General features: G+C 39.5%; 1 protein-coding gene across 2 annotated transcripts in view; it reads left to right on the forward strand.

Moving 5' to 3' along the window:
• fbn2b (fibrillin 2b) overlaps positions 1-17,682 on the forward strand; it is a 151,155-nt gene that overhangs the window by 6,534 nt on the left and 126,939 nt on the right. For both annotated transcript variants that reach the window (XM_030132057.1, XM_030132058.1), the window contains one exon: positions 1,428-1,746. In XM_030132057.1, coding sequence (XP_029987917.1) covers positions 1,568-1,746 — 179 coding nt within the window. In that variant the 5' untranslated portion in view covers positions 1,428-1,567. The remainder of the gene's footprint in view (positions 1-1,427; positions 1,747-17,682) is intronic.

Below are 17,682 nucleotides of genomic sequence, written 5' to 3' on the forward strand. Positions count from 1 at the left end.
TACACCAGACTTCCGGACTTTTATCTCCATCCTTCATTCATCCGACTCCCGTTTGTGCCCCTCAGTTGTTGTTTCTGTTAATAAATCAGTTTTTTCCCTTCCACATGTGCATGTCAGTTCTATCCATACACATCCTAGACAGTAGACTGTGGTCAGTGACAGGAGGAGCAGCGCGAGTGAAGCGTCAGATTCAGAGGGACACATATCGGATGTGAGACGGTGGTAATGGATGATTGACAGGAGGCTCAGTCAGGTTCGGCCAATTATTTTATTCGGACCGACTAAAATGATTGGTCAGACTTTTATCAGAAATATATGAGAATTAAACATTTTTGAGTTTCAATACCTGGCGGATTTCTTTTATATTTTAGTTTGACACACACTTATTAGGAGCATTTTAAGATGACAAAAGAAAAGTGTAAAAATGCCACATCATACAGTATAGCTTTAATACCTGCTCATATTAGATAGGCTTAGATTTTCATCACCAAAAAACAACTCAGTAGTATTCAGTACATCATGACACATGTTGCTATTGATTTAATTGAGAGACCCTTTAGATTAAGATGGCACACTGTACAATTAAAGTCTTGAATAGTTTTAAGAATCCAGAGAGGGTTTTGCTATGCAGTCATTTCAAATATAAAATATATTAATTTCATATATACAAATTTCAAATATAAAATAATAGATGAACATTTGAAAAATTCTCAAGCAATTTATGTAGCAAGTTTAACTGAGATTAAATGTTCTAGTGACGGCTCCCATGCACAATAACACAAACAGTTTGTGTTTTTGTTCCTTGTTTAGACAAACAAAATATATTTTCAAATGGGTTTTCGGCCTGAATCATTCATTATAATGATCAAAAACCTATAATGGAACATTAGTAACGTTTTAACACTGTGCACATCTCTGTCATGAGTCTCTGTAGTCTGTTGTCAGTACATTCAATATATGGTGTCAGCAGAATGATAAACCACCTATGATGCTGCTTTGAACTGCACTGGATTGAAAACAGATTATGAAGTCAGGATTTAACTGTCTGTTTAGTTTCCTTGTTTGCACTTTTTTTGTTCACCCCCAAAGTCATATGTTTTCATTTTACTCAATGTAATCGCTAAGCTTGTACACACACACACACGCACACACACACACACACACACACACACACACACACACACACACACACACACACACACACAAATGGAATCACTGTATAACTATGAAAACCACTAAGAGGAAAACTGTATTGTGTGTTGTTCACAATTTTCTGAGGCCTGGAAAATGTGTGTGGATGATTTAGTCTTGTTTATTGATTTAAACTGAACTTGTGATGAAGAAAAACTTTGTGCCTCAGAAGAAGTTTGATAAGTCCCTCAGTATTTTTTGTGTTTCTTATCTTTCATCTCTCTTTTTCTGTCTAGCCACTGCTCTGGAGTGTGGACTGGGACTTGGTCCGGATCCAGGTCTAGATCTGTCTGCACAGCCTGGGTTGAAACGCTGAAGAAGAAAAGCGGTGGGAGTTCAGGGGCTGACTGGGTAGGAGGGATAGCCAGACTGACCAATGGGAACCGGGAAGCTGGCTCAGGTGCTGCTGGGATGGGCGGCCATGTGCCTGGGGGCAGTCCAGGTGGCTTGCGCTCAAACCGGAAATGGGCCATACCAAGCCAGTCGCTTTACCGGCGCTGTGGAGCAGAGAGAGGTGCAACGGGTCCGGCGTCGGGGCCAAGAGACTCTGAGAGGGTAGGAGAACCTGTCTAAGGGTTATTTAAAGGAGTGATATTTTGCTTTTTTTTTTTTTTTTAAATGGAATTATGCATTTTAAAACATTTCCCTGTGGTCTACATAAACTGTAAATGCTATGCTTGGGTCTGAATTCTTCATTAATTAAACTCCACAAGCCCATCTTCAACCCTGTTACTAACTAATGACACCAGAAAGGTGGTTTTGAGCGCTGGCCCTTTAAATGCACATGAGCCACTTCACACCACCTTATATATGCAAATGTCGTGATGTAACTAGTTATAGACGTAACAAATTAAGCAGGAATTAAAACATGTTGTAGAACTCCACAGAATTTTTGCCCAAATGAATATAAAGATAGCTTCGCAGCACCTGGAAGGTTCAAATTCAAACGGTTTAAACTATTAGGGTCCAAATACACAAATAAATGTACCAAAGACTAATAAAAGTGGGTTTAGCAAAATATGACCCCTTTAAGGAAAATGTAGTTTGGTACTGATTTCATCAATTTAGTTAAGGTTAAGGATTTTTAATATCTTATTTCTTTAGCATAATACACCGCTATTCATTGCAGTGAATTCCATGCATCAACATTTTAACATGTAATGGTATTTGGTATTTTTAAGCATAAATATATCCATAAAGCATATTGCTGCTTTAAGAAAACTTACCATTGCTGTGTAAATTGTAACTGTCAACTGTTGTGAATGTCTGGTGAATGAAACAAGATTAAAAAAAAAAGAATAGCAAGGATTAAATTGTGAATAAAGTATTCCCTATATTGTTAATAATTAGAGAATGTCTTTGTAACCATGTGTTTTAGATTCATTAAACAATATATCAGGGTAAGGGAATTTTCCCACAGTGAGGAAATTCAAGTATCTCAGCAGCATTTACAGTAACGTGAGCACAGCAAATATTAGAAAATGCAAAGGCCCTGGGTGGCCAGCCCCCGGCGGGGGGGTGGCGGCTGGCGTCCCTGGCCCCCTGGGGCCTGTGCTCGGCTGCTGTGGGGCCTCTGGCGGGGGCCTCCCTCGACCATCTTCGGGGCAGGCATACTGTTGCGTCTCGGGGGGCGGGGGCTGGATCCCCCCTCTCTGTGGTGTCTGCTGGATGGCCGGGCCTTGGGGCCCTCTTGGTTGGTCCCTGATCCTTGGAGGGAGTGCAGTTGCGGTTGCATGCCTGTGTTCTTCACCTCAGTCTGTTTGCCTTGTTCATCTGTCACAGCAGATGAATGTGAACAACTGATGTTGTGTGGATTTCTTACTGGTATTATTTGTTTATAGGTATTATTTGTGCGAACGTGGTATACGATATTTTGTTCATGCTTTCGTATATTCTTCATTTCATAGGTCTTATGTATCTCATTGTTGTGTTTTGTTTTGGGTTTTTTTTTGTAGTTTTGTTTGTTCTGTTTTTTTTCTCTCTCTTCTGCCCAGTTTACTCAGTTCTGGTTGTAGTTATTGTTACCATTATAATTGTCTCCATGGTTGTTGCTGTTTGTATTGTTGATACTTTCGTGTGAGGGTCTTCGCCACCTTCTTCTCTCTTGTTCTCTCTCCTTCTTCTACCCCTCCACCCCCACCCCTACCCTCCATGTCAGGTCCGGCATCGAAATGTAGTTCAACAAAACTAATAATAAACACAGTAGAATATCAAAGGGCACTTCATATACTTTATGAAGTTACCCTTGGCAAAGCAAATTTGTTCAGCACTGGGAGGAACCAGACTACCATTCTGCTGTTAGGATGCTGGACAAGACAAGCAGAAAAAAAAAAAAGTAGTGTGAGATACTCCCTGGTAAAATGTCCAAAAAAAAAAGACGATACACAAGCAAAGGTGTCAGAAAAATGGGCAATGATGACTGGGAGTACAGTTGGTGTCGGCTGCTGCCTTATCGTTACAGACAGCTGCCTGTCAGCCAGCTGAGCCCATAAAAAATGAAAGAAAAAAAAAAAAAAGAAAATGCAAAGGCACAACAATTAGGAGTAAGAGTCATTACTGCAAATAATGTTGCTTTGACTGAAGATTGAATACCTGTCCATTGTAGTAATGTTATATACGAAAGGGTTAAGGTCACATTTGAGCCATGTTTAAAGTACAGTACTATAGGCTCAGTCTAAATACAGAAACTAGATGATGTTCCCTTTCAAATGAAGCCAAATATGTACATTTTGGCCTAACACTACTTCTGCTCGAAGCTTAAGCCTGACACTAAGCTTGGGTTTGTTTTGTGATGTGTGCCAACCATGTTAAACACAGAAACTAGATAATGTTCTCTTTTCATTGAGATCTAATACATACATATTGGTCTAACACTGCTTCTGTTCTAACCCTAACCCTGACCTTAGCTTTAACCATCACCAAAAGAGTGAACTGTAGAAGGATAAAGGAAACATTCATGTGATGAATGCTGAAATGAAGAAAAGAGCATTATGTTTTGGTTTGCATACACAGCTCAAAACATTTGTATCAGTATCAGTGTCTGGAGAAAGTTGAAGAAATAAATGGCTTTCCCCTCTCTGCTTTCCTGGCATCTCTTGTTCAACTGCTGTGCTTTCTGGGCTGAGGCCAAGCTTGTCTTCTACCAAATTATGCTGCTGAATACTACCACATTGTTTTCTCAAAAACAGCACATGTTTGACCTTAACAGGCTGCTTGCCACACTGAAATCTTCCAGTATACTTATAGCAAATTGACATTTTCATGGGAAAGAGAGGAAAAAGCAGCTTTCTATACATCTCATGAGGGGATAAGGAGTGAAAAGCATGACCCAAATTCCCCAGAGTGTATTAGTTAAGCTGGAGAAAGTAGTTCAGGATTGCTATAGGCACATGCTTTAAATTGAGAGAGAAACAGTATGTGTGTGGAAGAAAGTGTGTGTGTGTGTGTGTGTGTGTGTATGTATATATATATATATATATATATATATATATATATATATATATATATATATATATATATATATATATACACAGTACAGGCCAAAAGTTTGGACACACCTTCTCATTCTTCGCATTTTCTTTATTTTCATGACTATTTACATTGTAGATCCTCACTGAAGGCATCAAAACTATGAATGAACACATGTGGAATTATGTACTTACCAAAAAAGTGTGAAATAACTGAAAACATCTCTTATATTCTAGTCTCTTCAAAGTAGCCACCCTTAGCTCTGATGACTGTTTTGCACACTCTTGGCATTCTCTTGATGAGCTTCCAGAGGTAGTCACCTGAAATGGTTTCCACTTCACAGGTGTGCCTCATCAGGGTTACTTCGTGGAATTTCTTGCCTTATTGATGGGGTTGGGACCATCAGTTGTGTTGTGCAGAAGTCAGGTTGATGCACAGCTGACAGCCCTACTGGACAACTGTTAGAATACATATTATGGCGAGAACCAATCAGCTAAGTAAAGAGAAACGAGTGGCCATCATTACTTTAAGAAATGAAGGTCAGTCAGACCGGAAAATTGCAAAAACTTTGAATGTGTCCCCAAGTGCAGTCGCAAAAACCATCAAGCGCTCCAACGAAACTGGCTCACATGAGGACCGCCCCAGGAAAGGAAGACCAAGAGTCACCTCTGATGCTGAAGATAAGTTCATGCGAGTCACCAGCCTCAGAAATCGCAAATTAACAGCAGCTCAGATTAAAGACCAGATGAATGCCACACAGAGCTCTAGCAGCAGACACATCTCTACAACAACTGTTAAGAGGAGACTGCGCCAATCAGGCCTTCGTGGTCAAACAGCTGCTAGGAAACCACTGCTAAGGAGAGGCAACAAACACACGAGATTTATTTGGGCCAAGAAACACAAGGAGTGGACATTAGACCAGTGGAAATCTGTGCTTTGGTCTGATGAGTCCAAATTTCAGATCTTTGGATCCAACCGCCATGTCTTTGTGCGACGCAGAAAAGGTGAACGGGTGGATGCTACATGCCTGGTTCCCACCGTGAAGCATGGAGGAGGAGGTGTGATGGTGTGGGGGTGTTTTGCTGGTGACACTGTTGGGGATTTATTCAAGATTAAAGGCAACCTGAAGCAGCATGGCTACCACAGCATCCTGCAGCGACATGCCATTCCATCCGGTCTGCGTTTAGTTGGACCATCATTTATTTTTCAACAGGACAATGACCCCAAACACACCTCCAGGCTGTGTGAGGGATATCTGACCAAGAAGGAGAGTGATGGAGTGCTGCGCCAGATGACCTGGCCTCCACAGTCACCGGACTTGAACCCAATCGAGATGGTTTGGTTGAGCTGGACCGCAGAGTGAAGGCAAAAGGACCAACAAGTGCTAAGCATCTCTGGGAACTTCTTCAAGACTGTTGGGAAACCATTTCAGGTGACTACCTCTGGAAGCTCATCAAGAGAATGCCAAGAGTGTGCAAAACAGTCATCAGAGCTAAGGGTGGCTACTTTGAAGAGACTAGAATATAAGAGATGTTTTCAGTTATTTCACACTTTTTTGGTAAGTACATAATTCCACATGTGTTCATTCATAGTTTTGATGCTTTCAGTGAGGATCTACAATGTAAATAGTCATGAAAATGAAGAAAATGCGAAGAATGAGAAGGTGTGTCCAAACTTTTGGCCTGTACTGTGTATATATATGTGTGTGTGTGTTTTGGTACGCACCTGTTCGGTTCGATACACAGCTGTACCGAAACAGCACAGTGTGATGACAAAAAGCAAAAAGAATGAAAGACGTCATTCGATGCGGAACTTTAAATCCACGCAAGTTTCACATGGACATGTTGAAGGAGCATACATTGACCCGAAATATGAAATAGCAGTTGATATAAGGTTAAAAAAAAACAACAAATATGATGTGAACCTGGAAGGAAGAGACTGAAGACCCTCCACCATCTGTACAGTCCAGTTTGGATCAGTTCAGGTTCAGGTGAAAGACAATGGGGAAGGAGATGTTAATAAGACGGATGTTGTTTGGCCCCTATGATCTAAGGTAGTTCTAAAACACTTACACTAGCTCTGTCTGTCTGTGTGTTTGTCTGTCTGTCTATCACGCATGCTGTATAATACATTTAGTAATATTAATAATTTATTTTATTTTATATTTGATTTGTAGCAGCAGAATTATATTATTCCTGTTTTTCTATATTCTATTGTCTCCAAAAATTGGGGGAAAAATGTTAAAAAAAATTCCTAAATGCATTAATAGACATTTTGAGGGGTTTTCTTTCTTCCCATACCGAACTGAAAAAAAAAAAAAACGAACCGTGGCTTTGAAAACCGAAAGCGTACTGAACCGAAAATTTTGTGTACCGTTACAGGCCCTATATATAAATAAATAAATAAATAAATAAATAAATAAATAAATATATATATGTATAAATAAATAAATAAATAAGCATGTGTGTTTTTAGGTGCTGTTTGTTTGAGTGTCTATATGTGGAGAGGTGAAATGAGCTACAGGGATCACATCACCTCTTACCAGCTGCAGCCCCCTCCCCACGCCCTCCCTCTGTCATTTCTGTTTCTGCTGTCCAACTCTTTGTAACCTAAACACCAGAAATACAGGTGTGGAATACATGTCAATGTAGCAGAGGGAATTTTCACTGGATATTTTGCCACTTCTTGAAAAACAAAGGATGTTTTGTTGAGGCCCATTTTCAGTGTCTGCATCAGTTATTCCAATCAGACTCCCATCTGTCCCAGCTTATGGTTCCCAGAGTGCCAAGCCACAGGAAATGAGGTATTCGTATCACCCGAGGGGGTATGAAAAGGGGCATTTGTTTCAATGCTGTAGGTGACAAAGCACCAGAAGAAATAACACATGATGGCAAAAGTATGGAAGAAATAAGACCACATGCGGAAATGAGAGATACGAGCAGGGAGAAGGAGAGTGGAATACAGAGAAATAACTCCACTCTGTGTAGAAATTCAGGAAAACTGTATTCAATTGTGGCTTTGTGAGCTCATTGTGTGTTTTCGTTAAAAGCATGATCAGTGAGGCTCCTGCTGCGTAATAAGAATATATTTGTGTTGTGTCACTCATTTTTATTAATTTGGGAGGCATTTCTCCATGTTAAATAAAGAAAATCTTTGACTCTTTTGGACATTTTTAAAGGACCATTGAAAACAATGTTCATTCTTTTCATGCAACCCTACCTCTAAGTTAGGTTAGGCTTTTAACAGGTAGAGTCTAACACCAAAATGCAGGTATTTGACTTCATTTAAAAGGGAAGATCTTCTGTTTTCTGTGGCTGAAACACAGCCAAAACTACATCAGTTTAACCATTAATCAGATATAATCTCAACTCCAACCCCAAAATGGTTTACCACTGACCTGGTGAATGGAGGGAGTCGTAGTGGAAACAGGTGTTTGGCTTTGAAATTGATTATCAATGTACAACATTCCATCTATTTGTTTCTGAACAATTAGCAAGTGGGGAGATGAGTATCTAGTGGAGTGAGTCAAAGAACCAGAAGTCCTTGCACAATCACATATTATTCCCATCAAGCACTGTAGTGTGCGGTTTTCATGTGAACTAACCAAAGCCTGCAGACTTTTTCCATTACATTGTTAAATTCTGGAAGCACACTGTTCAAGGAATAGAATGTTCATGCAACAATAGTTTTGTTCACTGAAGTAAACAGGTGATGAGGTTACACAGCATTTTATAAAGCTCAAGTGTGTTTACTTGGAGGGCTGTAGGCCAGTGTCGGTACCACTAACCAGACATGTTTGACAAACTGTTCAACATCCTTTGGATTATTTTTATTGGATTTCTAGGTGTTGCCTGGTAACTGTCATTTAAATTATCCTAAAACTTAAGAATGCCTCCCATGTGGTGCTGCAAGCTCACCAAAGCAAATAGGTCTAATATGTTGAATTTATTTTCAGTTAACATTCAAATGCTGTGGGCTGAAAATGATTGTTATAAAATTATATTATAAAATTAGTTTCCTTCATAGGAGCATGTTTTATTCAGCTGCCTCTGGAAGGAAGCCACAGGATGAAGAAACCATTTGTAGCCCCACAACTAACTCACCCCCGCCTGCAACACATTTTAATTCATGTTAACTCAGGCCTGTGTCTAAATTCAGTTCAATTCAATTTTATTGGTAGAGCCCTATATCACATTAAGGTTGCCTCACAGGGCTTCACAGAATTTAATGGATATGAAAACAAACAACAGTCAAATAAACAGTAGATGAAGGAAATGGATTAATGTCCCGGGCATCCCCTGTGCTTAGACCCTCCTTCTCGTCAAGGAAAAACTCCAAAAACCCAGTGGGAAAAGAGAAACCTTGGGGAGAACCAAAGTGAAGGAGAGATCCACTCCCATGGACGAACAGGCTACAGATGCACCAGGACTGATGGATGTCCATTTGCAGATGTAGTTCCAGTTTGTAAAGATGCAGTAGGGTGGGGGCACATGAGGGGGTCCATCTAATCAGATGAGACAGGTGAGGGTGAGGAGGTCCATCCAGACAGGTGAGGGCAAGGAGGTCCATCCAGACAGGTAAGGGTGGAGGAGGAGGTCTGGGGTCACAGGTCAGGACAGGGCACAGATGAGTCACCTTAGATCCCGTCGTCATTGGGCCCCAGGCGGCTACACCTGAAACAGTAGCCACTCCCCCAGAGGGGAGTGGGGAAAAGGGACACCAGGTGAATAGTGATGAACAGACTAAGTAAAGTAAATATTGGAAATTATAAGTACAGACAAAAGCGGTCTGTAGTACCAGAAATGGGTGTTAGGACTCAGTGCACTGTACTTTCCCCAGTGTTATAGCTCCTAGGGCAGCTTAGACTGAACTGTGGGGTTCAGTCTGTTTTTAAGTAGCCTGACCATAAGCTTTTTCAAAGAGGAATGTTTTCAGTCTAAATCTTAAATGTAGAGACTGTGTCAGCCTCTTTAATATTAGCTGGAAGCTGATTCCGTAAGACAGGAGCTTGGTAACTAAAGGCTCTAGCTCCTGTACTTTTACAGACCCTGGGAACTACCAGTAGTCCTGCATTCTGAGAGCGAAGTGTTCTGTTAGGATGGTTCATCTTTGAGATAAGAAGGGCCCATACCATTATCGATCTTATTTGTAAGACGGAGGATTTTAAATTTAATTCTAAATGCGACTGGAAGCCAGTGAAGAGCTTGCAGCACAGGGGTGATGTGCTATATTCTATTAGTTCCTGTTAATAATCTTGCCGCTGCATTCTGAACCAGTTGAAAACTTTTTAGAGAACTTTTAGGACATGCTGCGAGTAGGGAGGTACAGTAATCTAATCTAGATGGGACAAAAGCATGAATCAATTTATAGCTTCATTTTTCGACAGAGTATTTGTAATTTTGGCTATGTTATGCAGGTGGAAGAAAGGTGTTCTGCGGGCTTGGTTAATATGTGCTTTAAATGATAGATCTGGGTCAAATAAAACTCCTAGGTTTGTAATTGTAGCACTGGAGGCTACACTCACGTTGTCCAGAGTAACTATCTGGTCAGTTAGGGAGTCTCTCACACTTTTAGGGCCTATTATAATGACCTCTGGTTTTTCAGGGCGAAGTAAAAGATAATTAGTGCTCATCCAGGTCTTTATGTCTTGGACACAGGCACTTAGTTTATCCACTTGCTTGGTCTGATCAGGTTTGATCAATAAATACAGTTGTGTGTTGTCTGCGCAACAGTGAAAATTAATGCCATGTTTTCTAATGATGTTACCTAAAGGCAGCATATACAGTGTGAGGACCGACCCTTGCCATAAATAACTCTGGAATACTGTGATGATTGTTGGTTTCCATTGACAAACTGGTACCTATTAGATAAACAAAAGCCTATGTCCCATTCTAATCTCTGCAGTAAGATACTGTGGTCGATTCAAAAGCTTCACCCAGGTCCAACACAACCAGGATCGAGACCAGTCCATCGTCAGCAGCTAGTAACAAGTCATTTATAATTTCGACTAGTGCAATTTCAGTGCTATGATGAGCTTGAAAGCAAGCCTGTACGTAAATGTTCAAATAAACTATTGTCCTGTAGGTGCTGACATAGCCGTTTAACTACCTCTCTTTCAAGGACTTTTAAGAGGAAGGAGAGATTTGATATAGGCCTGTAATTGACTAGCATGTCAGGCTCAAGAGTAGGTTTTTTGTGGCACATATCCAGTTACTAATGAGGTATTTATTATATTTAAATAATATATATATATATAAATATATAAATATCTGCATCCAGTCAAAGTAGATGATCAGTAACTCAGTCAGGGTTTGGTAGAGTCTCTGTGTGGGAGAAGGAGGGAGGTTAGTTTAATGATGGTCATTAAGTCGGCCTTGGGCTGGGGTGCAGTGTTTATTTGCTGGCTGGAGCTCTGTATCCCCTGGTCTGTCTCTGGTAGCTCTGGGTCTGATGCTGACTGACTCTGATTTATTGGCTCCCACAGCGGTCATGCTACAGCCTGGCATCCGTCCACTCCAGGGCGGTCGGTAGGTATCTGATCAAACCGAAGGCTGGCTGGAAGACTGCCTGGATGGGCAGATTGGCTGTCTGAACAGTAGAAAACGGAAAGAAGGAAGTGTGAGTTGGAGAGTGTTTTGCTTTGGATTTCTCTCTAATGTTTCAAATGTCCTACAAATGAAAAGAGTTCAATATTTAGGGTTTAATAAGATCATTTGTATGTTAGAGTGGAAGAATTCAGCCAGGTTCTCCTTTTCTGTTACCGCCCACCCTTATTAATGGGGCCAAATTTGGCACTACTTTGGCCTGGCTTTGCTGATGAGAGATGCCTTGGATGCTGGTTAACTTGGCAGACAGTCAGCCCCTAAAGGAGAGCATTATATTCAGTGACTCCAGTCCCCTCCAGGGTAATGTCAGTACCACCCCAAAGGCCTGGACCCAGGCGCTTATTCACAGTCCCAGCAGAGTCTGCCTGACCATATGGCAAATCTGACAGAGAATAAAAGCCTCCCCTGTCTTGGATGTCACAGTTATCCCTGTGCTCTTTACCTCCTAAAAACACTAGAGGAATTTACATTTGGGAAATGTGAATGATTGCCAGTTTTTGCTTAGTTTTATGTGCATTTGATTCCATTTTAAGTTTTTATTTGTCTGCATTTTAGGCCCACTTACAGGCAAGGCAGTAATGGCAGGATTATGTGGGACAGCTGATTGGCATGTGGTCCCTAAATACCGTCATTTCCATTTATTGTCCAACTGTATGAACCAATTTAGCCATAATTTGACTTTCCTCATTTGAGCACTGACATGACCACAGTAAAATCACACACATTCCAGCTTAGCACACATAAATTCATTGCATCAGTTTATTTATTTATAGTGTGGTATTTAATTTACAATTATTCCTCCTTGACAACACATCGTTATAGTCGATAACAAAAAATATTAGCCCTGCCATAAATCTTCTGAACATAAAAACACATAAAAGAGTGTTGACATTTACTTTCATAGAACAAGAACAATAACCAAATATGTCCTCTGGGGTTTGTGTGGTAAACCACACATGAAGTTGTTGTACTGTAGAGCTTTATCTCTTGCTGTCTGTCTCTGCAGTAACAAGTTCATCAAAATATATACTAACACTGGATTTTCTTGATCTAAATTCTTAGTCTAGTAATTCTTTCCTGTTAAGTAGGTCATCAAAAGAAACCTGGTAAAAATGGTCTGGTTCATTCACTTTATGTCAGCAATGGAATGTGGAGTAAGGGCAAGGCAAGGCCAATTTATTTGTATAGCACAATTCATACACAGGGCAATTCACAGTGCTTTACAAAAATGGAAAAGAGAAAAGTTAAAAACACACAGTTACAATTAAAACATAATCAATAAAAACATAAATAATAATTAATTAAAATCAAGTAAGAAGAAAGTAAGAGAAGAGTGCAGACAGAACCCTTTCAGTTGTTCTATGCACAGTTGAACAGAGCCGTTTTCAGCCTGGACTTTAACATTGTCAGAGCCTCACATCATCAGAAGACTGTTCCAGAGTTTAGCTGCATGGAACTGAAACGCAGCTTCACTGTGTTTAGTCCTGACTCTGGGCACCGGCAAAAGGCCTGGCCCTGAGGTTCTCAGGGTCCAAGATGGTTCATATGGGACCAACATTTCAGAGATGTACTTTGGTGCTAGGCCATGGACAGACTTATACACCAGCAGAGCTGTTTTAAAGTCTATTCTCTGAGTGACAGGAAGCCAGTGCAGAGATCTGAGCACGGGGCTAATATGGTTGTACTTCCTGGTTCTAGTCAGGACCTGAGCTGCAGCGTTCTGGATGTACTGCAGCTTTCTTATTGCTTGTTTAGAGAGTCCAGTGAGAAGGCTGTTACAGTAGTCTGCTAGAGATAAATGTGTGGATAAGTCTCTCTAAATTTGGTTTAGACAATAAACTTTTGATTCTAGCAATGTTTTTGAGATGGTAAAAGGCTGATGATGTTATTGATTTAATGTGGCTGTTAAAGTTTAGATCTGAGTCTATTCATACCTGTGGAAGGGCTGCAGTTAATGGCTGTCTTTATTGTGGATTAATTAATTGGTTGTTTGGACACATTGGAAGGTGTATAGATCAGTGTTTGCCAAGGCTCAAATGTCTTCTTTGGTCCACCACCCAAAAATGTTCACTTTAATATCATAGAGGAGTCCAGTGTGCAATGTAAGAGGCTGGAAGCTTCTTAAATTTTTACTTTTTTCTCTAAAAAATGACTCAGATCAATTGATCAATTATCCAAACATTTATCCACATATCCATTTTTATATCTATTAACATATCTATCGGACTTTAATACTGTATATTGTAATGTTCATTAACCTGTATATAATAATCCATATAATATATTTATAGCACCCAACAATCTATCCTTTATATTTATATACATACTGTAAATCTGATTATATGCCAAACTGCATTCCGTTACCTTGTACTTGAACATGTGTAATCACAATAAAGTTGAATCTGATCTAATCTGATCTAATCTAATCTAATCTAATCTAATCTAATCTAATCTAAAAGTTGACAAATAATCAATTAACTGATTTGAAAAACTGATAATCATTATAGTCCTAGAACATTAATTGATGAAAGTACAATATATAGAGTAGTTGTGAGGTTGTGGTTGTTGAGTTGTGTTGTGAGACACCAATAATTCAGACAAATATTATCTACTTCCAAACAACATTGCTCTCATAGGGTGTGGTAAATAGTTTCTCCGGTGATGCTGAATGTCTTTCTTTCCTGGATTTCTTTACCCTGTCATTATTTTAATATAAATAGCTTGGAGTTCTTCTTCTACTGATAAAAAAATCCTCCTCTCATCAGCATCTGGATTTAGATCATTTTCCATATGCTACATTCCTCCATCATCCAGACTCAAAGATCTGATAGAGAAACAGGCCCAGGTGCTGCTAAAGGCGAACAGTCTCCCTAAGGGGGTCAGATACCAGGCAGATGACCTTTGACCTATGACCAGGACACTGGACTCAGACACCTGACCTGCAGATCTGGCAGCTGTGAAATTCTGCGTAGTGTCTTCATGGAAACAGATTGTGTGTAGTCATTTTCCATAGATTCAGTGGAGTCATGCAGCTCTGAACTGGCCTAACTTTTGACCCCATAAAATCCTGGACCCCGGACCCTCAGGCTATAGGCTCACAAGTTATTGCTTTCCGCTTTCTAACTTTGAGTTTCTAGCAAAGGGTTGGGCAAACAATGAAACTTGATCACTCAGAAACTCCATCAAAACTTTTGGACTACCTTTCCCAGAATGGATTGCATACCCTTTTTATTGGGTAAAATACATAAAGAGGCTATGATATGTAAATATATTTTCCTGAGTTGCAGAAATGCATTCTTTTTGTTACACTTTACCCAATCAAAATTCAAACAGCGTTTCATTTTAACAAGAGTTTACAGTTTCAATCTGTACACTCAGCAATGAAAACCAAAAAATTAATGAACTGAACTGAAATCTATTATATCTATTCTATTATAAATATTCTCAGTATTTCATCAAAGCCGTATCAATTATACTTTAACTTATAAAGACCCAAATATCCACTGCCAACCAAAAGTATCGACTGATCTGAACTGTTTAATAAGTGTTGATCCACTAATCCTATCAATACATGTAAATAATTGGTGTAAAATGCAGTTTGTCATCTTTTCATGGTCATCAGATATCAGACGTTCAGAGGTTATGTAGTGAACGTGGAAACACCATCATCTTCTACAACATTGATTCACCAGTAAAACCCATGGAGTTGGATCAATGACAGTGGATGGACACATTGGGTTTATTTTAATTTAATGACATATTTTGTTGAAAAAGCCACTTTTCCACTTTTCTGATGTGATCTAATAACCTTTGAATTCACTCAGAGGTTTTATGAAAATGTACATGATCAGTGAATTAAACATAAGAAATACTTGATTTTTACTGAAAAACACAGTGATTTATCTCATAAATGGTGAAAAATCACTTGGGTAAGACAAAAAATTATTTGCAAGTTTTTTATGTGTATATTAGGATTTGGAATTTGATAATTAGCTAACATTACTTGTCAGTATCAGCTATGATTGACAATTTGTGTCCAACTTGCAGAGATAGAAAAGTTCACACATTTCCTCAAGTAGAAGCACAAGCATTTTTGTATCAAATAAATAAATAAATAAATAAATAGATAAATAAATAAATAAATAAATAAATAAGTTCAGATTCAGCTTATTCAAGGAAAAGCAAACAAGTGCAAGCTCTGACAAGTAAGCAATGTTTATGGATCTCTATCAGTTTTTCTTTTTAGTCAGTAGTGGTTCTCCTAGTCTCAAACATCCAATTAAATAGATGAGAAGTCTCTTTTTGTCTATTTTCTCTAATTACTTCTTTCATCATTACTATGTTATGTGTAACCTTCACTGTTGAATGTGTAATTGTTTCATCAGTTTGGGTTGAAAGGGTGAATGTTGATGAAAAATAAGTACTCAGTAACTCCCTTGAACACATTATAAACAAAGTCATGTCTCCTAAACATAAGAAGTAGGGAGGAAAAAGTAGAAAATCAAATATCAGATATCAATATTCAGATGCTTGAAAGCTCAGCTTAGGTCCAGTAGTATTTGCACTTTGTTTCTTCACACCCCTGACTTGTCCCAAATGTGGATTAGGCAGAAAATTGTATTTGTTCAACATTTTTTGACTGCGAAAATTCAATATGTATATTGTAAACTAGGGCCTTATGGAGACACAATTTTTAAAATATATGTAAGTAGATATTTGCAGCCGGTTGGTGGATACAGTAGGTCCATTTAAAACATTTAATGGCTTAGATAGCATTTAGTTCCTTTCATTCATCTGGTTCATACTTTCTAAGTGTTTCTCCTCCCTTTCTCTTTCTGTGACTCTATTAGCCTTTTTTTCTTCTCATTCTTCATATTTCTCCTTGAGGTGGCAGCCATTTTACTTTTATTGCTATTAATGGCAGTTCACGAGCAATCCACGGGTCAGGAAACAGCTTCAAAGGATGTGACATGGTCATAGAAGAGTTAATCTGCTTTAGATTGAGCCCTGAGAACAGTAGGACGTTTCAATATTGAGGAAAACCCCCGGGGCTTAAACTTCTTTTTTTCTGCCTGTCTTTCATTCTGTTTTACTTCAGTTCACCCGCTAAAGCCTCCTCTTGGTGATAGGAGCGAGAGGAAGAATAACAAACCAGAGCCCCTCAGGGTCAAACCCCTCTAATCCTCCATATATTGACATCCCCCAGGTCTGTAACAGTGGAAAACCTTCCACACTTAGTGGAATAGATCCTGGATAGTGGAGGGGTTTGGTTAACTGCTCATTAAGTGTTGGAATGCTGATGTCGAGCCCGACGCATTTCTAACGTTTTTTACAAAGCTGTGTTTGGTTTGTGTGTTTGCCTCAGAAATTCAACCCCCACCGAGATTCTGGCTTCTTCTTGCTTATGCTGCTCTCTCCTTCATTTCCATATCTCTGTTTTCCGCTCCAACCACTCCTCCCGCTTCCTCCTTTTCTCAACATAAACTTGTTTTGCTTTCCCTCCCACTGATCCCCTGTTCCTTTCCCACCGTCCTGTCTGTCTTCCATCTCCTTTACTGCCATTCCTCTCACTCTCGTCACTGTCTTTACCTCGCATTTCAGTTTTTGCAAAGGTGCTGAAGACCCCCACCCCCCCTGCCTTTACTCCCTCTCTTTCCACTGTGTCACCGTTAACTCTACCTAAGTAAATATGCATCGTCTTCATGCCCACCTGTTTGCCCCCCCCCCTCCCCTTTACCATCTGGTTATGTGGTTTGAGGTGTGCTCTGCTCTGAAATCCATCAGAGCTTCAAACCCCAGCTGTCATCTCCCCGGTGACAGCTGGGGGGTTACTACGGATACCACCTGGTGAAGAGGAGATGGAGGTCATCTGTTTCACGCAGGAGGAACTTGATAAATTCATAACTTAATTTTCCATATTAGTTATGCAGCACTAATCTGCTGGTGCTGAAAGTACAGGGTGTCCCATAAGTCTCCATACATAGGAAAAATAAACGTTTCTTGACATAAACCATTTTTATTTATATAATATGCTCTATATGACTGCCATTTTGTCGGGAACACATTTCAATGCGTGTCCTCCACTGCTGAAGAACCATAAAGAAGAAATATAAAGAAATACATGTTAGAACCACATGTATTATGTCTCCTATGTATGAAGACTTATGGGACACCCTGTATAATCATGTCAAGTTCAGTCATTTAGCTACATAGCCCAAAACTGTTGTATAATAAAAACTATAGTTTAGTGAACTAAATTCAGTAAATGAAGAGAAAAGAGGATGTTAGATGTTACTCTGTTACAATGTTCCAGTGCAGTGTCAATCAAGGTTATGGATTATTTTCTTATTACTTAAACTTTTAGTATCCCTACCCTAATGCTCATCGATGCCAACATAGGCCCAGTTTACACGACAAC

The sequence above is a fragment of the Sphaeramia orbicularis genome, chromosome 4 (genome assembly GCF_902148855.1).
Source record: "Sphaeramia orbicularis chromosome 4, fSphaOr1.1, whole genome shotgun sequence".
Taxonomy (NCBI): domain Eukaryota; kingdom Metazoa; phylum Chordata; class Actinopteri; order Kurtiformes; family Apogonidae; genus Sphaeramia; species Sphaeramia orbicularis.